The sequence below is a fragment of the Solea senegalensis genome, linkage group LG18 (genome assembly GCF_019176455.1).
Source record: "Solea senegalensis isolate Sse05_10M linkage group LG18, IFAPA_SoseM_1, whole genome shotgun sequence".
NCBI classification, from domain to species: Eukaryota; Metazoa; Chordata; class Actinopteri; order Pleuronectiformes; family Soleidae; genus Solea; species Solea senegalensis.
The window spans coordinates 13461158-13482608 of NC_058041.1; the positions used below are offsets into that span (position 1 = coordinate 13461158).

Here is a 21451-nt window from a genome sequence, read left to right on the forward strand (position 1 = left end):
CTGGAAAGCATTTTCTTTTGTCCAGGAAGTATTGAGAAGAAGATCTGCGAGGACTGAAAGCAAACAACGTCAGACCATTTTCAATTTCTTGTCCAACAATAACCACACAGTGTATATTATTTGCGTTTTTCTTTAGACAGCATGTATTTTGTAACGTTCCACCTACCCGTTGGTAGAGCTGCTGCTCTTGCTCTGTGAGGATACAAGCAATTTCCTCAGGGAACTGTATGAGGTGCCGCAGCTCTGCCAGCTCCTTACTGATCCCACTGACACTGGGAGGAAGGGAGCTGCTGCTGGTCATACTGCTGGCCAGCTGACGCTCTGGAGGAGGAGGAGGAGGAGGAGAGGAGAGACAAGACAGAGAGCTCATGAACATTACATTAGCATTAGAATTCTGCTGAAGAGAGTAAGAGAGGAGAAGGAAATGAGTGAAAATGATGAGGAGACACTGAGACTCCTGGCTCTTTGTCCATTGAACATGGCTGCCAACAGGGAACGGGGACAAAGTAAAAATAGACTTCGACCACTTACAAGAGACTCACGTTTTAAACTCTACACCTGCTGCTGCTTTGTCTAGCTGTGAGACAGACTTTTATGACTGGAAACTGAAGTTTGTTTTGTTAGTTTTTATCCGACGACTCACTCTCCCACACCAAAGTCCATTAGGAAAATCAGCAATTTAACATCACAACACATGGAAGTTGTTGATCCACTGCGCCTCCATCAGAGAGTTTAAATGTGGTATTATGTGATTCTAGGGCTGTAATCAACCAAAGACATTCTTGAAGCCCTGAAATTTGGACTTAAAATTAGAGCATATCGACTCATAAATTGACCAGTCGACTGGGACTTTACAGCCCTAGTGACTTGTTTCAAATCCATTGTTAGCTATTGTGTCTCCGTGAGATAAATATGCTTATTTTTTCTATGGACTATGTAGGAAAGTGAAAACTTCACTTTCTTTTTGGAATGGGTTTTCTGACAGAGAAGCAAAGCAACAAAACATCTTCTTAAGATATTGTAGATTTAAGGTGTAAATTTAAGTAGGTTAGCCTTTTGTTTAGGGGTGAAAGCACATCATGCTGTGTTTCAATACCTCAGAGATCCAAAATTTAAAAAGGGTGAACTATCCCTTTGGAATTGAGACATGTCAAATCCAGTCTGTGGATCAGTTTTACAGGATTAAAGGTGACATGTCTTCTGATCCATCGGTCACTGCACAGCCTCTCTGTCAGTCCAGAGGAAGCATGCACACTTCACCCTCTGTAAGTAAACAGCATTGATCAGCTGCCAGTTCCTCTGTTTATATTTCAGTCAGGTCCATTAGTCTGTCTGTTTACACACACACACACACACACACACACACACACACACACACACACACACACACACACACACACACACACACACACACACACACACACACACACACACACACACTCACACACACACACACACACATACATACATACACCCAACCACCCTCATCCCTGCTTACTAAGGACTAATGGATGGTTTCTACACTGGTGCTCGTGCTGCCAGGTAAACATACAGAACATTGTTGGGATAGATGCCACATAAACTTAACAGTCTGAGCTTTTCCAGGAAACATTTCAGGGACTCTTTGAGGAATTTCACCTACATTGAGCTGCAGTAACTCGTAGATCCTATTTTAGTCACCAGGATAGAGTTTCTCCTCTGCCACAGCAGAGACTGTCCAGCAGCGTTTTGCACAAATGAATGCTGCCGAATGGTTTAGACCAGTGTTTCCTTTTTGAAGACGGCAAATCACAATAGAAAGAGCAACAAGAGCAAAATTGTCCACATTGTAGCTACAAATCTAAAGCCATATCTGCAACACCTAATATTATCTTGACTTGGTTAAATCGAAAAAGGTTGGAAATTTGTTTGGGGACCCATAAAAAATCTCCTGTGATCCATCTGTGGGTCCCCGATCCAGACTTTGGGAATCACTGGTTTAGACTGGAGTCATATACACAACCTTTATTGATACAAAAACCAGCACATGTCACCACTAATACTATGACTGAGTGTGAATCAATTCAACTGTGTAGGTGTTGTGTGTCGTCATTTTGAGGTTTGGGAAACAAACACCGACATTTCGTTATGATATTTTTGATATTGTGAAATAATACACAGAATATTAGAGGATGCAAATGATTGTTAGTTGCAGCCTTTAACCACAGCAGTGGAGAGTCATACACATAAATTGTGCTGACACTTTATAGTGTACATTATAGTACAGTGACAACAAAGCTTAATAGTATGGTAAAAGCTTTGTAATATAGAGGTAATATCTCAGTGATCATATTTCATAATAAAGAGATAATATTAATAATACCACATTACTTTCCTTCAAAATATTCATGCAATCACTTGATAATGAGAATTACTGCAAGCTACCATCAGTGTAGTACCCTCACACAAATAATTATTGTGAATAAAAATTGATAATTACCATATTATAAAGTGTATCCCACACACATTTCCCACTGCCATTACTAAAAAATAATAACATGGTACAATCATAATATTATGTGCATATGCATTCATGTGCATGCATGTTATGTAAGGTAACAAAAAAGGTTGCCCATGGTAATCTTTGAGATGTGCAACAGGTAGCCATGGCAACCGCACTGTGATTGCTCTGCAGAAAAAAAAACACTTGCTTATTTGGACATTTTGATTTGTGGATGTGGCCTCACAGATTCAGTAATGAACTCATGGTGCATGCACATGAAAAAAAGGCTTGTTTAATCAGAGAAAAGAACAGACGATTTTCTTTTTTTTCATTCATGCAATAAAAATAATGAAAAAAAAACAAGGGGGAGCAGGAGATAGATGGAAGGAAAGGAAAGAGGTAGCGAGGAGGAGAAGAAGTGGACATTTTGTGGTTTACACTGCAGCAGGTGAGCGATCAGTCACGAGAGAGACGACAACTTAATCCACACGTTTCTTTTTTTGCTTAACGTCCTACAGAGAAACTGTAGTGATATATGATACAGTGCAGAGGTGGAAAACACCTCTGCATCATGTCTAGGCTTATTAAAACATAAGAACGCCAATACCTCACTGGTGGAAACAACTCTGCGGAGTGCAGAGAATAAATCAGCAACACTGCAACTAAATATTATTAACATTTTTAAACTTTCAAACGATCACGTAAGTCATCTTTGAAGCACATGGACCTTATAATATTAATATATTTAACGCTCATCGTGACCTGATGAAAAAACAGTTTTTACAAGCGTCCCTTTTGAAGTGGAAATGGTGTCGCCTTCAAATTGGTCATATGAAATTCATGACCACACAGTGGCTCCATCATTCATTTATTCATCCATCTATCCATCCATCAGACAACGGGGGGGTGAAACACACAAAGCTGCAGTGACCAAAGGCTCTGACGAGATACCGGCGAGTTCATTTAAAAGCAAATGTGCACAAGACAAAAGGACTGTGTCAGATTAGGTTTTAAACACTTTAATTCCTTGTTTTTCTGCACTGCATCCGTTTTCTTTTTACTCCTCTCAATATGAAGGCATTTCCAACTGACTGCTGTTTTACGTCAAAGAACAGATAGATAATTGATTTGGGAAATGTGTCAGAAACAAACCGTTATCAGCAATTCAATAACCTTTATAATGCCTTATTCATGGCATGATTTGACCAATGAATTATTTATTGGGTGCTGCAGCCTAAAGTTGTTAGACAGTGTGCATTTAAAACAGTAGGAGAAAAAAAATAAACCTTCTCATTTGTATTCACTGTTTTTTTTTAGAAGCTAAGAAGAAAAGTTATATTTCAGATTGTTGTGTGTCTGTGTCACTGTGGAGTTTCAAAAAAAAAGCTTTAAAATGTCAAATAATGAAGGAGACGTTTTCATGTTTTTTTCTTCATATTGTTTTTTTTAAGTTATAACGGAGAGATAAATAAGTGTTGACGTAGAAAAAGAAAAAAAAACTTCAAATGTCCCTTATCTTAATTCCTATTCTTTTCCTTATCTTATTATCTATCTTATCTTATCTTATGAACATATTTTCCTGCAAAGCACCACATGCACAAGCAGACGCAAACAGTGAACTGACAAATAAACCCAGATTACAGGCTAGATTGAGGTCTTTGCCTGCACTGATGCAGTGTCTCTACCAGAATCAGCTGCGGAGAAATGAGGAAACAGGCTCCAGACCATAAACACGAGACACGCTGGACATGCAGCACTCCCGCTGCGACACGGAGAGAACATGGACGTGGACTAATTGACCAGGATGTCCCTGTGATTTGTATGCAATGGTTAACTCATCTGTAACGCATGCTGCTGAACACAAATATCCTGTGGGTGTGCATGTGTGTGTGTGTGTGAGAGAGAGAGTGCAGTGGAGGATAAAGTAGATTGGCTGAACAATGTTTGTCCGCTTTAATCAGGAAACATGCATGCATTGGTGCATAATGTGTGCACATGCGTGTGCAGGTGTGTTCCTTTGGAATCAACTCTGACCTTGTTAGGACCACTAATCCTCATGGAGACCAAAACCTGGTCTTAATGAGGTGCAACCTTGTTTCCGAGGTTTAGGTTAAAGGGATCGTTCAGATTAAACGATGATTAACGTTGATGTTTTGCAAACCACTCACATCCCCACACCAAAGTCCATGGAGAAAATTGTCGATTTTACATCACAGCACACAGGAGTTGTTAATCCGGCGCTGCCTCTATCAGTGAGTTCAAATGTGTTGTTTTGTAAAGTTAGTGTTTCACGTTCTTCATTTTGATTTACCTAAGTGACAAACACTTAACAAAACGAGGCAGCCGATGACAAGGAGCTTCTGTGTCCCTGTGAGCTAAAAACTGTCTGTCTGTCTGTCTGTCTTTGTCAGCCGAGTGCACGCAGCACACATGTGCAGTGATCTCACGTGCATGTTTGGAGCTGATGACAACTTCCCTGCAGGATGTAGGGTCTATGCAGGGCATTTAAACAGGTGTAGCACCAACACTTCAACTTACGGGACTGTAATACATGAGCCCTGTGAACCTATAAAAATAGTACATCATATAACTCACATGTTACTGATTAAAATATTAACAAGCTACTGTCTGTCTGTCTTTTAGAGGCCGTCCAGTATGTATTTTTTTATGGCCAATGCAATATTTAGTAGCAATTTCAGCTTAAATAAACATTTTGCAAACAACGCTAATGGTCTGGCTTTCAAGCGTCCTTACTGCAGTGCTTATGCTCACCTTAAATAAATAAATAATGTATAAACTAATAAATATTAACTAGAAACTAAAAAGCAATTGGAGGAAAAAGCAGGTAGCCAACAAATTAAACTCGTTGAGTATACATATGGATTAAAATTGTACATTTTTAGCATAAATTATTACTTTTGAAATTTCTAATTTGCAAATTTACAAAAAAGTTCTAATCACCCGATTGACCAAAAGTCTGCTCACATAATCCGCCCCAAACTATGTCTTCTACCTAACTATAGCGCTCTTTCTTACACTGGTATGTGCTATATTTGTGTTCCGTTTGTCCTCACACACACAAAAAAAACACACACACGCACACAAACACACAAATCCGCATGGAGAAAAAAGTCACCAGACATTAAACAGATAATAAATAACAAGTCGTAGTAAACAGACAAGAATAAATAAGGACTCACAGGACATAGACACAGCTGAAAGGCTGCAGCGGCAGCAGCACATATAAACATTGACCAGTTATCACAGGGTCTTCTCCCACTTGTATCAGGAAGTGCACACAGTTACACACACACATACACACACATAAACAAACCGTAACATTCAGGTTGACCTTTTTTTAAAGGGAGGATAATAACAGAAACATGAATATAATATAGCAACGCCTACTTCATGTGCAATCTAAGACAACTCAGAATAAATATTGATATAATGTAATGTCTCCATTGCCCGGTACTTTATTTTTTTATTTTTTTATGTATGACCAGTCAACAATAAAAGTAAACTGCATAACATATGCAAAGATCCTCTTTTGACAGGCACATTTTCACTGAAAACATGGCTGCCAGCATGGACACAAGGGAAAAAACGAAAGGCTCACCTAATAAAATCTAAGCCTGCTTAAGTCTTGGATATATTAAGAATGTTTTTGCTGCTTTAACTCTCCATTAGACGGCCTTATTTGTGTGGAAACTAAAATTTGGTGACTACTCACCCACCACGCACTAAAGTTTTACGTAATGAGACATAAGAGTTATTTATTTACTTCCGCCCTTATCATTAAGTTCAAATGTGTCATTTTGTGATTTCAGGGTTTGAAATCCTTTGTCACAATTCCCCGAAATGATACAAACTTAGCAAACGAGACAGCAGTAGAGCAGGAGCTCCTGTGTCCATGTGAGTTAAAAACTTCGATTTTCTTTGGTGCAGGAGAGTCTAACAGTGTCAGGAAGTCTTGTTTTCAAGCCTGAAAACATGGCTCTCGCTACACAGTGAATATAATGTCAGTACCTCATAAATCCACACTTCTAAACCAACTGAATTATCGTTGTGAGGCAGAACGCAAAACATAAAGCAATCCAAAACACACATAAAGCTATCTTAAGAAATGCTTTTGCCGCAGCTGATAAAGCAGCATTGAAAAATAGGTTAGAGGTAGTGAGGGGATATTTTTTTTTACAGTACCAAGCCCATGAGTCCAACAGAAAACAGACTGAAAGAACCTGCCGAAAACTGAAAGTGTGACTCAGCGAGTGGCAACGATTACACGGCAAAAACAGACACACAAGTGCTCTCACTCCACAGTTCACAGACTGTGCGTTGTTGTTTTTCAAATACTTATCAATGTACACAAGCAATTGAGCAAAACATGATAGAAAATATAGAATCGATGAACATATTATGATCAGAAACATTTATACATCTGTGCCCATTCATCGCAAGCTGTGATGAACCACGTAAACAAACGGATCCTTTTAACAAACTTGCATCTCCTTCATTTCCAATATAAGAGCCGATCCCACTAGACAACACACGTGTAAAGCTAATGTACACACACAAACATAGAGTATTTGCAGAGCAGCTGTGTGTGATTGAGCCGTTAAAATACCTGTTTAAAGTTTCAAACACTCTCTGTCTGTCTGTCTGTCTGTCTGTCAGCTTTGTGGAGACACACAGTATATTCCCTCTACTCACTGATCAGCTGGAAGTCCATTCTGTGAGCGTGCTTCGTGGCTGCTGGATACAGCTGGCCTCTCTGCCTCCCACACTGACAGCTCAGTGCCGGGGCGACCGAGGTACACTCAACCACATTTGAGCCGCCAGTCTCCTCTCTCCTGCAGCTGCTCTCTCTTTCTTTCTCTCTCTCTCTTTCTCTCTCTCTCTCTCGTTATCCCCCGCTGTCAGCTCTATTTCTTTCTCCCTTACTCCATTTCTGACTTGAACCCTCTCCAACTTTGTCTTTTAGTCTCTCTCTCTTGCTTACCTGGCTGCTCTCCCATGGCTTATCAGCAAAGCGTCTCCTCTTTTCTCTCTCCCTCTTTCTTTCTCTGTCTAGACTGAAGACTCACTACTTCTCCTCCTTCACTCCCTCTCCCTCTTAGTCCCCCTCGACATCTCCCGCCCACCCTTCACTGACACCATACATAGTTCACAGCCATGCACTACACTTGGATCAGGCCATCCCACTGCACAAACACACACTAAACCACAACAATATAACATATAGGTAAGAAAGTAGAGGATGGGTGCATGGAGAAAATAATCCTGTTTTATTTTACTCAAAATCAATGCATACAATCCAATTATTATATGGTTCCACCAGCATGTTTAAATGTATTATTGTGTCACTTTGATGTTAAAAACCTTTCTTTCTGTTTTATCTTAGTGACACAAATTTACCAAACAAGGCCACAGTAGAAAAGCAGCTCCTGTGTTCCTGTGAGTTAAAAATGCTGATTTTGGACTTTGGTGTGGAGGAGTGAGCACTTGAAAAACTCACAGCAACATGAAGCATTAAAAAATATTCTTGAAACAGAAGTTAACATTTAAATACTATTTAACCAAATAATTATTAAGTCTTGACTTAATAATATCCTCAAAGCTTCTTAAGAAAGAAATGACAAACACCTGTTTCTCAAATACGAGGATATCACCCAATGTCACATGTTTTTAACTCTCTGTAAAAACAATGTATCTCTGTAAACAATGTGCGTCCTTAAAATCCTTGTGACTTCCTTTCACCGGGATCCCCCATCACATAAGCTGTCACTAGGCAACACAATGCACAATGACAACTGAAGGGAGGGGGAGAGAACGAAAGGAAAAGAAAGAAAGAAAGAAAGAAACAGTAAAGCTGAGCTGGAAGGATGGATGGTCTCTCACTGGGCTGCCAACTTCCTTTTCAGCTGTACAGTAAATGTTGCTATTAAGGGGAAGAGCCCAAAGGAAAGCACCTAGACCACGCCCACTTATAGTTTACATGAATGTGGTCAAACCACAGAGGTTTTTCTTTCCACAGTAAAACGAGAGAAGAGAGTGAAGACACTTTTAATCACCACAAATCTGTAAAATCCATCTGTCGCTAATGTGTGATTTGCTGCGATTTAACATTTTTCCCATGCACATAAATAGAATAGATTATAATATATACTTTATTACTCCCCTTAGGGAAATTATTTCTCTGCAAAGAAAAAGAATACAGTGGTTAATCTGAAAAGCCTGAGTGTGCACCTTTTAATTTTTCAGTTGCTGCACATACAAATATGTTAGATACCTTTAGGGATAGTTCATCTACTTTGAAGTGCGTATGCAGATACTGACACACAGGCGACGCTCAGATTACGCAGCCGCATTGTCCAAATCTGATTCATTTGAGATCAGATTTCAAGGTTCACACTTTAAACTACAAGTGTCTTGCACCTTTTGGCGACTGCTGAGTCCACACAAGTGAAGTGGGAGATATGTTAGATAAAATGCACCTTTATTGCGCTCACGTAGGGGAAATTCTGAGGCTTCTGAAGCTTCAGCAAATCTGTGAGTAAGATTTAGCTCGAGAGGACGACACTCTGCCGCACTGAGGAAGTGCCGGTCTAAAACTTCAATGCTCAGTAAATGCCTTTAGGCAAAAAAGCTGCATGGATTCTGATATGATCATTCTCATTCACATTCAGGTTGCATGGCCACATACACTCTATGGACAAAAGTATAGGTTTAGGTGTTTTAATCGGGCATTGGGCTAGAACCCCTTATCTCCAATGAAGGACGATCTTAACGTTTCAGCAGACCAAAACCTTTTGGACAATGCTATGCGTTCAATTTTGAGGAAGCAGTATGAGGAAGGTCCTCAGTGCAGAAAGCAAGACTACAAAGACATGGTTTGACCAGTTTGGTATGGAAGAATTTGACTGGCCCGCACAGAGCCCTGACCTCAACCCCATCGAGCACCTTTGGGATGAAGTGGAACAGACATTGTGAGCCAGGCCTTCTTGTCAGTCTAACATCCTGACCTCATAAATGCTCTAGTGTGGAAGCTGTTTGAGCTCCAAACTCCATATTAAAGTACTCTATACTGTATGTATTTCAATATGTCATTACAGTCCCTGTTGGTGTGATGGTCAGTGTATATGAGATTTAGGACCACACACTGATGTGACACTTAATGTGATTTGAAAATCAGAAGTGGGCTTTGGATTTCGGTTTTCACACAGCCCTGAAAAAAATGTAAGTTGAGTCACATCAACTGTATAAATCTGATCTGAGTCATAACAACTGCACAAAAAAAAAAAAATCGGACAAATTCACAATCACTAATTGGTGTGTGTGTGTGCAACATTGAGTGTGGAGGAGGTCGAGGAAACCATTCCACCTCTCAACACTCCCACTAAAACTCTATGAATACACGGGGCGAATTTCCGGGTAGTCCTTGAAAGCATTTGGATCAGAGCCACTTCTCAGGTTTACTCAGTGAATAAGCTGCAACTGTACCATGAAATGGATGAATGTGATGTGCAATAAGTGACTCAGCGTTATATGAAAACTTAGATAATGTATTCTTACATCACTGAATTATATTATATTGTATTGTATAATCAAGTGAAATTAAATAATGTAATTAAATGATTTGATGTGTTTTTATTGTATGGCTGCTACTTTTACCCATGTGTTATGTCTTTTCATTTATTTAATACATTAATACATAAGTATTTTATAGCCTCATGTGAGCTTTTATGTCATGTATTTATTATGCTGTACAGCACTTTGTTCCACTGTGACTGTTTTAAAGTGCTTGTACAAATAAAGTGAGATTGGATAACTAGTGATCAGCCAATACAGTACACAAAATAAAAAAACTGGTCAACATAATCTCACATACATGCTTCACTTAACACAGGCAGTAAAAACGTAGATAAAGAAGCAGCAACAATTTCTTATTTATGTGAGCCAAACATATGTGCTTCACTGATGGAGCATTATGTTTGTGAAATGGCTTGAAATGGCCTGGGGGGGGTGGGGTGGGGGGCTAAATGCATCAGCACAAATGTGTTGTGAACATCTCAACGACCATGTCGACTAAGTGGTATTGAGTCACTCTTATATGTCATATTTTTGGAGATGATGTAATCCCCTCCTCAAGTATCAGATCAGAGCTGTTGTGGGGATTTTTTTGTTTTTTTTTTCTGATCAGGACATAACCTTTTACATAAGATGTAGGACTTTCCACAAGTGCTGGCTGTTAGCTATTTCATTAATAGTTAGCAGGTCTTCCGTGTAGATCAGCTGTAGACTGTACCAGGGCTTTATATGGAACAGACGAACACTGATTACTATTTCATTCTACTCGTGTTTGATACAGCTGGTCATATTTTAATTATGAGGTCTCATTTTGATCAGATCCAGCTCCCTCTGTCTCTCTCTCTCTCTGCCCTGAGCTCTGCAGCACAAACGCACATACACACAGTGAGGACATAATGAATTCCCTAGACCCTTACTTAACGCAATTAAGTGCCTTACCCTAGCATAAACCTAATTCTAACCCTCACCCCTAAAGGGTTATCATTAAAAAGCCCTTTAAAGTTCTGGGGCCCGGAATGTCCCCATAAGGTCAAAATGTCCTCACAAAGATAGCTCTGCACATTTTTTTTTGGACCTCACAAAGATATAACAAAGTCTTAACCTCAAAAAAGCCTTTTTAAGGGGTGGCACAACGTGAGGACCAGCCAAAATGTCCTCACTCCCTATGGCTTATAAAATGTGTTGGTCCTCACAATGATATCCGTACAAGAACACACACAGACACACACACACACACACACACACTGGTTTATGCAGACACTGCATTGACTTCCATTCATTCGGACACTTATCCTTATCCTTAACCTGAATCTAACTACAATTGAAACGTTAGCCCTAAATTTAACCAGTTCCTCAGAAATGAGGTTCTGCCTCTTTAGAACCAGATTTTGGTCACCATGTGGAACAAATACAAATACATGCACACACACGTGACGCGATACGCCATAGTGTGGACGACTGACTCGTTAACCGCCACATATCACAGTAACTCCAGTTTGGTTGCAGGTAAACAACAACAACAAAGCTCTGGTTTGGCTAGCATAGCGCTAGTGAGCTAGAGGAGTCAGTGTCTCGAAATACCAACTAAATATCTGTTACATCATCATCTCTGGGGACACATGTCTCTCTGGTACACTAAATCTCAAATAATTCAAATGGCACAACTACACACACTATGGCGCTAAGTCCAGCAAGGTAATTCTCGTGCATAGTGTGAGGTATCAGGGTAGCTTTGGGACCGGGACAGAGAGACATGGAGTCTCTCACACCAATTGTGTTTGTATGTGTGTGTGTGTGTGTGGTAGAGTGGCAAGTGAGTTTCTGTGAAACCTTAGTCTTGCCAAGACCCCTAAGCTGCTATGTGTGCGCGTGTCTGGCTCTATTTTGTTTCCTGTCATACCCATTAAAACGGAACACGATGTCATGTTGAAGATATGAACGTCGTGTGCTTTTGTGCGTTTGTTTTCCGCCTCTGAAAATGTGCTATTATCGGGATTAATAAGCAAGTCGGAATGAAATGCAGGGGGAAAAAAGGAATTGATGCTTTTGTGTCTTTGTGTGATATTATGTGTGTGTGTGTGTGTGCACGCATTTGCTGTTTGTCTTCATTTTTGCTGGAGACCGCCTGTCCCCTGGCCCAGTGCCAGTGGAAATTAATGTCAGGATCAGCTTACATTCAAGTCATATGTGACATCGGTCATCCTCAGAGAAGGTGGACAAACAGTTACCAGCAGAGCGACTGACCAACAACACAACTGGTTGGACAATGAAGTCATGCGAAGAGAGAGTGCGAGAGAGACAGAGAGAGAGAGCGGGAGAAGAAGAGGTGACACAGTCTATGCGTGATGAGAATTTGTTTGTTTTCTTATCACATTAAGAAAATAGGTTTAACTGTTTAATGTCTTCCTCCGGGTATCTCAGAGACAGAGAGGGTTGTATATCCATTAATATATGTCTGTGTGTGTGTGTGTACATGAATTAATATCTCTGTGAGGTCCAAAAAAAATGTACAAACCTCTCTTTGTGAGGACACTTTGACATTTTGTCTGGGCCCCAAAACTTTAAAGGGCTTGTTTTAGGGTTAAGACGTGGTTTTAGGGTTAGGGTCCTCAGTAAGACATAAAATCAGGTTTGTGTGCGGGGTGTGTTTGATGTGCATATAACCTCTTCTCTGATGTTGTTGCGCGTCCAGGCTCAAGTGTTGCACGGACGCTGTGATGTTCTGGGGCTTGTTCTTCTTCCGCACACCACTTGACCATTGTGTGTATGTATGAGTGTCTGATTTTGAAAGAGAGGGGGCAGACAGAGAGAGGGAGGGAGAGAGAGAGAGGGTGGTATGAGGAGAAAAGGAGAAAGGACAGCAGAAGAGAAAAGAAACAACAGGAAGAGAAAAAGGGCAACAACAATCACCAGAGGAATAGTGAGAACTTTTCTTCTCGGAATCAAACAGATTGCCTACAGTTGCTTTGCCCAAAGTCCCCATTTGAACAAAATAAATATGAAAACCGCTGATTCTCACTGTGCTCATGTGAACTGTGTAATATCAAAGTACCTCTATGACAGCCTGGCCGCTGGGAAGCCATCTTAGTGATGCCTTCAGGCAGCTATTTCAGACTGACAATTCAAGGCTGCTATCTAAATGAATGGTGAGACATTTAAACCCACAGGAGGCAAGATTGGTAGAGACTGTTGTTGATCGTTGCGTTTCATCCACAGGTTGTTAAAATACTGATGGTTGGGACCATGGCTCCCTGTGGTGAGCTCCTCTCATCAGATGAGCATGAACAGACACACATTTCATCGATGACCTGAGGCAATCTCTCCCATCTCTGAAACTGTCCTTATTTTTTATATTTTATAGCATTTATCATCCAACCCATTTATCGTTCATGGTTTCTTAAGCATAGGAAGTTGTTGCCATGACTAATAGACGCATTTCCTATATTGTTACTGCCCTTTATAAAGCAGATGATTGGCTTCTGAAAAGAAAAGGGCGGGATGTGTCGCTGACTCAGCATTCTAAACTACCAGTGCAAGAATGAGTGGAGTAATGAACTTTTGCTGCAGCACAAACTGAACCAGTGTTTCCCAAACTTTCTATGTAAATTGTGAGTAAAGAGCAATTAGTACATATGGTAGCGACTGATTTACAGCCATATCTGTAACACATAATATCATTTGAATTGGTATACCGATCATTTCCAAGAAATGTATGGTAAATACATACAATGTTATTTGCTACATATACATTCAAATCTAAAACTTTGGGAAAATTCTGCTAATTTCTTTGGGGACCCATAAAAAAATCTCCCACAACCCATTTGTGGGTCTGACCCAGTCTTTGGGAATAGAGAAAAATCAAGGGATATAGGCAGATGAAGACATTTAGATCTAGTGGATAAAGCCACTCTTTGATCCTTGGTGCTTAAATAATGTCTCAAACACACACACACACTCCTACCTTTCAGCACGCCGTGGTTGTTGGGACACTGAGGCAGCACGTAAGGCAGAGGGCAGCGGGCTCCAAGAGCGGCCGTGGCCTCTTGCAGGGCCCCAGTCAGCAGGGAACACACTGACGTCCTCTGGCCACAAGATCGATACAACCTACAGATAAACGAGGACAAGTGTGACTGAGGGAAAAAAACAAAGTCTACCTGTGTTTAAGACATACAGCCATGTGCACTTTTCATGCAGTAGTAGCATTAGCATAACACAGCCAAACAGCTTTATATTTCTATAAAACTTTATACAGCGTGTGGGCTGATTGTTAAAGCAGAACTATGCAGAATTTGTACCCTAATTTAACAGCTTCAGAGTCATTAAATGTCGTGTTGAGGGGAGATTGGGGGCTGTCGACTCCCCCAACCATCGGTTAGCTTTCTCATGAGAAACCCAAACAATAAATTACTTTTTCCTTTCACAGGTTTCCTCCAGTGTCTGGTCTAATTCGACCAACTGTACAAGAAAAAAAAGCCATTTTGATCTAACTGTCTCAAAACCTCTTGATTTCCTCCACAGTAAGCATCTGATCACAACCTTTTATTGAACTTTGAGTGTTTACTTATTTTAGTCAGTGTTCCTGGTCAAAAATAATCATCATAGGATGTGATAGGCTAAGGATTAAATATTACTAACATATGAAAAACAGTCCCATACATTTCCATAAACACATACTGTACCATGCAGTGTACACTCAACAAATAGTTTTTGTATTAATACAAGTGCACGTAAAATGCAAACATTGGACCGCAAGCAAAGATAGAAAGAAGGGTTCAAGAATACTGGAGAAAAGTTAAAATACTAACATTTTGAGTTCACAGCTCTGTAGCCAAAGCTCCTTTCATCAGTTTGCACTTATTTCATAAGCAAAAGATGACTCAAGGCAATCTCTGCATCTCTGAAACTCTCTGCAGCTGTTTTATTTATTGAGTTATTGCCAATGCTGGAGTAGCAATATCTCTGAACACCCCGATTAGATATTTTAGATTTAGAGATCAATATAGCCCAAAATATGTCTGCTTAAACCACACATTTAATGTGACTTGAAAGAGTGTATGAGGCAAAAAGCGATAATGACTACAAATACAAACCTCAGTGGCTGAGAAGGATTAAGGCAGGAGTTCAGATCAGGTGTTGCTGATGCTGGACTGTCGCTGACGGCGTGTACCAGCCAGTGAGACGCCCTGAGACACACACATCCATGAAGATACAGCAGGAGCTTCTTGGCAGGATGAATCAGGTTGACGTCCTCTCTCTCCTGCACACAGCTGGTAACCTAAGGAGGAAGTCATTTGAGACATAAGTGGGAAGCGATATTGAACTTTCTTTGAGTTTTGAAAAGTCATTAGAGCCATAACTAGATATAATCTTTTATTTCTCAAGTGTCTTGACAATGCTGTCTTGATCTCTCACATACAGTCCTGGTGATTTATCTTTAAGTGCCACAAGAGGGAGCTCTTTCCAGTCATTGCAAGACATCAAAAAAAGATGTATATTTGAGATGTGAGATTTAAGCTGATATAGAGCACTGTTATATAATGTGCTTGCTGAGGTCACTGTCACCAGCTGTTCCACTGTGGTCGTTCTCAGAGGCGATTTCAGTTCAACAGAAAGGAAATCAACGCACCAAAAGAGAAGAATATACAGAGAGACAGACTACTGTGCAACAACAAAAGGTAAGAAGAAAAGAATCCAGGCAGAAACCATCACAGCGAGGCAGAAAAACACGTAGGTTGAGAAAGACAGAGAAGAGGGAGAAACAGAAGCAGCTGATGAGTGTAAAGACAGAGGGAAGGCGCCACTGAAAACTTTTAAATGGGTAAACATTTTGACCTTAAACAACACCCTCCTCCAGTTCACACTCTTCTTGGAACATCTGCATGTGACCCTGCAAACAAGTTCTTCTGACACGCCACTAAAAGTCCACTATGTTATAAACATATGCAAACCAAAAATGGCTTAGAATAAGCTCTTTAATGGGGTTTTTGCAAGGCCCTTGCTTTAAGGACGCTGCCATCTTGCAACGCCATGTTAGATCCCAATCAAGGCACTACTAGCATGCATTATGGGTCAAGGACTATATTTCATATATGATGTGATTTCCTCCTGATTATTAATAAACAACACAACTCTAAAGGGCAATTCTCCACTCCATGAAACACAAACTCCAGCGCATGCGAGCAAGTGAGAGTAGTGCAGGGTCCACAGCATGTTTGAGTTTAGAGGAGTGGCTACGAGGTGCATTTAGTGACCCTCAGAAATGTCAATACCTCTGCAAACGCACATGCTGTTCATCAACAAATGCCTGCTGAGGATGCATTCAAGGAAACGTGCATTTTATTGTGACACAAGCAGTCTACTGAACAAATGCTTGCTGTCGATGCACAGAAGTATAGAAATATACAATTTGTATTATTTAATCAAAGCACTGACAGAGCATTGATAAGTTTTGTCTTTTAAAATAGTTTCAGATGATTAATAAACAACGGGCTTTTTCTATCTGCTTTTCAGGTTTTGTAGATGTCTGTTACCAAAATAAAGAATAAAGACATCTTTTTCTGGTATTCAAAGGCTGCCACAGATCACTGACTTGCTTGTGAAAGGGCAGAGGAGTCATCCTTTTTGCAATGTGCAGCCATGTCTTGAGCAGCTATGGATATCACAGTATCAGACAAAATCAATACATGAATGAAAACAGTTCATGTCTAATGAGATAATAGAGCTGAGGTGTAATTGTTATTGACAGTGTTGATGTGCACTGTCTCATTATGTTCCGATGCAAACGCTGATATACAGTAATGTGCATGTGAATCTGTGTTTATGCTTTAAAAAGATGTCCTGTATATACTGTATTACACACAAGCCAGCAGTGCTGTGACACTGGCATAATATGCACACAAACAGACATAAGACACAGCAAAGTAGTTCACTAAGAGGGATGGGTTTCCTCCATGGGGTGTAGGCTTAGCTCTTGTCAGATCTGGGAAATCTCGAGGGAAAGGACATACCAGCATTCATGTTTACAGATGAAGAGACTGGGATACTCCGAGGGATACAAACACACACACACTGCACTGTTTCACAACAACTTACAAACTACATTGCCTAATATCTTTTTTTGGTGTCTATCATACGAACATAGAAATTCAACCATTGAGTTTACTGGAAGCTCTGGTTTCAGGATGTCCTGTGCACGACTTCCACTGCCATAATTACACGTTCTAAAGTTCCACTCTCATGCAGCAGTAGACACAAGGTACACAAGGTAGTAGCAGAATCCAGTAGAAGATGAAACGTAAGCTTTATACTTCCAAAGAAACCTTTATCCTATTGGATTCAGAAGTTACTTGATGGGTTTGTAAGGTTGCACGTTTCTGAGGTGCAATGAAATAAATATTAGTCACAAATGCATAGTTCAATCCAATTGGTTTCCTGACATTAAAGGAAGTTTCTTGTCATGAAAACATTTGGAAGGAACACTGTCATTAGACTGCACAGGTCCATTATAGACATGTAGTAATAAATGAAGGACGAAAAAGTGTGTGAGAGTGCACATTGTATTTACTGGTGTGTGTGTGTGTGTGTGTGTGTGTAACACAAAGCCTGGCAGTGTGAGAGGACACTGTAGGGGAATGTGGTGCCGCTCTTGATGGACACGCAGCAGCTGTCGTCAAACAAACACAAACAAACACATCTTTGAATCCCGAGGCAATCGTATCGACAGTGCGGATTATCTTTGATTCAAAATCACAAACACAAAATAATAATACTACACCTTGTAGAGTAGCAATGCATGTGCATTTAACAAATATGATCCGTGCAGCCCAAAATATCAGCAATGTTTGAGAGATGAGTCTTTGATCTCACTCTCAGGTTTCACAGACGTCCCAAGACATGTGAGTGAATCCATAAATAACAAAATATCTGTGGAAATGCGCTCTTGAAGGCACAGGGAAGTGAAGGAGAAAGTGTAAAATAGTTTGTCTTCACTAGTTTCTGTCAAATAAAGAGTAAATAACACATTAAAATGAAATCAGATAAGGAGAGGGACAGAGATTATGCACAGCCACATTAGGCGAGGATACGCACATTATATTTCAGCTTAGTTACATAAGGAATGAGCCAAGTGTTCACTATGTCCCTCTTCCTGGTAAGTTACAGTGGTACCACTATTGCCGTGTAGCCAGTGAACATACAAGATGAGTCAGCTGCCACTGATACAGCCCCCGTTTCTCATGTTACACTGCATGTGTACAGGAAACGCAAGCGGCCAAAGCTTAATGAAGGTAAATTACAGGACAGATACAGGCAGCTCCACTGATTGAGCTCCGCTTAGAGAATAAGTTACAGTAACCCCTTGCCCAGAATAATACACCGTTTTGCCTATAATGGCGTGTTCACACCAAACATGACGCACACGTTTCATGCTACGAGTTTATGTACAAATCCTGTAGCCTGAATCTCATGAAAATGCTATATTTGCATAATTAGCTTCAGTCTCTGAAGTTGAAATATTTAATGGCTTAAGGTTGCCAAAGCCAAATCAGCATTGATATCATACAAATGTCCTGATCAGAAATGAGTACATTTGTTGTATGTTAGCAGCTCAGTCAATCAAGAGAGAGCGCGAGACCAGGAGCTGCTGGTGTTCTGCTGTTACGTTTGGTAAATTTGTGCCACTTAACTAAATTAGGGATTTCATTCATAAGTAAGTAAAAAAGCTAACACATTTGAACTCACTGATTGAGGCAGCAGGGGATCAACAAGTGCAGTGTGCCATGATGTAAAATTGTTGATAGATGCAGGTTACAAAGCAACAGTTTTCATGTTGTAAAAAGGCTGTCATACATATTCTTAAGATATTATTATATTATAACAGCCTTTTGTTAAGCAGCTAAAATCAGTGTTTTCTTCTTCCTCTCAGTACCTCATATAACCACACTTCCAAAAATGTCTTCTTTTAGGGTTTAAATGTATAGGACAGTTCCTATAACTCAAATCTCAAGAGAACAAATTCAAGTGGCCCAACACCCACACTGAAGCCATGGCTTTTACTTTCCTGACAATCAGTCTACGTAAGCTACAGTTATGAATGAGTTTTTTATTAAGACCCATTCGTACCCGTTGGGTAATATCTCTGCCTGGCAACAGCCATTCTGGGAAAGGATTAGCGAGGGGGAAACTGTGAGGTACCACACAGATCTAATGAACTTTGAGCTGGAATGCGCACACACACACAAAGACACATGCTAAAATGCAGACATGCAAACACACTCTGACTCATGCCCGTGCCGTAATGTATATCATACCAGACACACTGAGTAAGTATGGGCGTGCAGGACTCTGGAGAGGCTTAGGTCGTCTGCCTGAAACCCAACCGGCCACATCTTGGCCTCTTTACTTTGATAACTGACCCGCAGCACACTTGCATATTCCTTCACTGACACAATCGTCCAAACACAAACACGACACAACACACCTTCTTCCATTACTCCAGATTAAGGTGAATGCATCCGCCATCGCAACGCGAGCATCTGTCATAAAGGACGAGCAATGTCAAAGTGTGATATTTTAAATTAAACCTCTCATCCTACTATTCTTTCTGACTTGTGAGATATGGTTATTTCATTTTAAGCATAAGAAGCTTTTAAAAAAGTGCATTTCTGTCTAATGCCTGACTTCATGCTGTGGCGTTTATCAGAGGAATGAGGGAAACGTTTAGGGGAAATTATTTTCATTTGGCAAAAATTCAAGATAAAATATTTTGAGTGGAATCACTTGACTGTATGAATTGTTGTGTTTCATTAACCCAGAAAGAGCCTTTTTTATTTATATTAGGAGCAAATTCGGACCACCATGTATTCACAAGAGAACACGTTAGACAAAGTAATCATCTTTTGAGTTAGGATGGACAAATGAGGTGAGGAATATTCAGCAACTTCACCAATAATATTGAATAATATTTTAATTACTGCACCTTTAACAAAACAAAGGTGGTTTCCATTTTAAGGGGCATTTTGTGTTCTTCATTGAGACAGTTAGACATGATGATGTCTTTTCATACGTTGATTATTGCGTTACCCTTGTATAGCGATTATCATTGTAATAGGCCGTTGTAAATAGACAGTAGGCAGGATTAATCTTTTTCATTATGGATCAATATTTCCAAATTCATGTTTACCAAACCTGGAAATGATGAGTTTTGTCCACAAACCAAAATTATTCAATTTTAATAATTTCTTTGTTATATGGAGCAAAGAAAACAGAAAATAGTCACATTTCAGAAGCTTGTCTTAATTACTGAAAAAAACACTCATACCGATTAATCGATTATCAAAATAGTTGACAATTCATTTAGTAAACAATTCATAATTGAGTAATCTGTGCAGCCTCAATTCCATTATAACCTTTCTATCACAACTGCTCTGCAAAACACTAAATGAGACAAACTTCATACATTTGTTATACATGAAACAACTGCGTCCCCAGTTTTCCCCCTTGTGTGCTGGGTTTTTTCCAGGTATTCCAACTTCCTCCAACAATCCAAAATCATGTAGATTGGGGATTAGTTTGATTGGACACTGATTTGATTATAGCTGTGAATGTGTGAGTCAGTGGTTGTTTGTCTCTGTATGTTTGCTCTGTGATGGACTGGCTAACTGTCCAGAGTGGACCCTATGTCAGCTGGGATTGGCTCCAGCCCCCCCACGACCTTCATGTGGAGGATAAAGCAATAGAAAATGGATGGATTTATAACTTGCTGAATTATTCCTGGATTCAGTTTCTTGCACCAGTCGTAGTCACTCTTTATTGGAGAAAGCACTCGGAGAACACAAACCTCCACCAAGACAGTCCAGTTTCCAACAGCGTTACACATATTCTCATATGGGATTAGAAATTAGATAATGCAACAGTTCGCTGCCAAAGCCCCCTTGACATACTCTCCCACGACGCTGACACTCAAAAAACAGAAATTTGTTTGGGCTGAAATCTACTTTTAGAAGCGTCTTGGAGGGTTGTGGTTAGCTAAGGTTAATGGGGGGGACGATGTTCAGAGAACACTGTTATTCTGGTTTGAACTTGCAGCTGAGGTCACTGGGTGAGACGTCCATTTTAAACCTTACGTCACACCAAACAGTTCAAGACATGTGCTTCACGTGACTGTAGTACTGGTCTATGAGAGTTTTAATACTAAGGTTCAAATGATCATATATAGTCTGTAGTTTGTGAAAATTACTTCAGATTACAGCAAATGTTCTAATAGATTACTGGAGTCATGTCTACCCCCTACAACACACTTACCAACATATATATATACACTACTTTTATCTTAAGGGGTAATATTATGGCATACATGAATCAAAATCAAACTACAACTGA

General features: G+C 40.0%; 2 protein-coding genes across 2 annotated transcripts in view; both read right to left on the reverse strand.

The window, feature by feature from the left end:
- fkbp10b (FKBP prolyl isomerase 10b) overlaps positions 1 to 21451 on the reverse strand; it is a 261449-nt gene that overhangs the window by 49836 nt on the left and 190162 nt on the right. The gene's annotated exons all lie outside the window — the stretch shown is intronic.
- The window catches only part of plce1 (phospholipase C, epsilon 1), a 103201-nt gene that overhangs the window by 42304 nt on the left and 39446 nt on the right, over positions 1 to 21451 (reverse strand). The window contains exons 6-8 of the mRNA XM_044013430.1: positions 15163 to 15347; positions 14034 to 14176; positions 167 to 321 (exon numbers count right to left, since the gene is read on the reverse strand). Coding sequence (XP_043869365.1) covers positions 167 to 321; positions 14034 to 14176; positions 15163 to 15347 — 483 coding nt within the window. The remainder of the gene's footprint in view (positions 1 to 166; positions 322 to 14033; positions 14177 to 15162; positions 15348 to 21451) is intronic.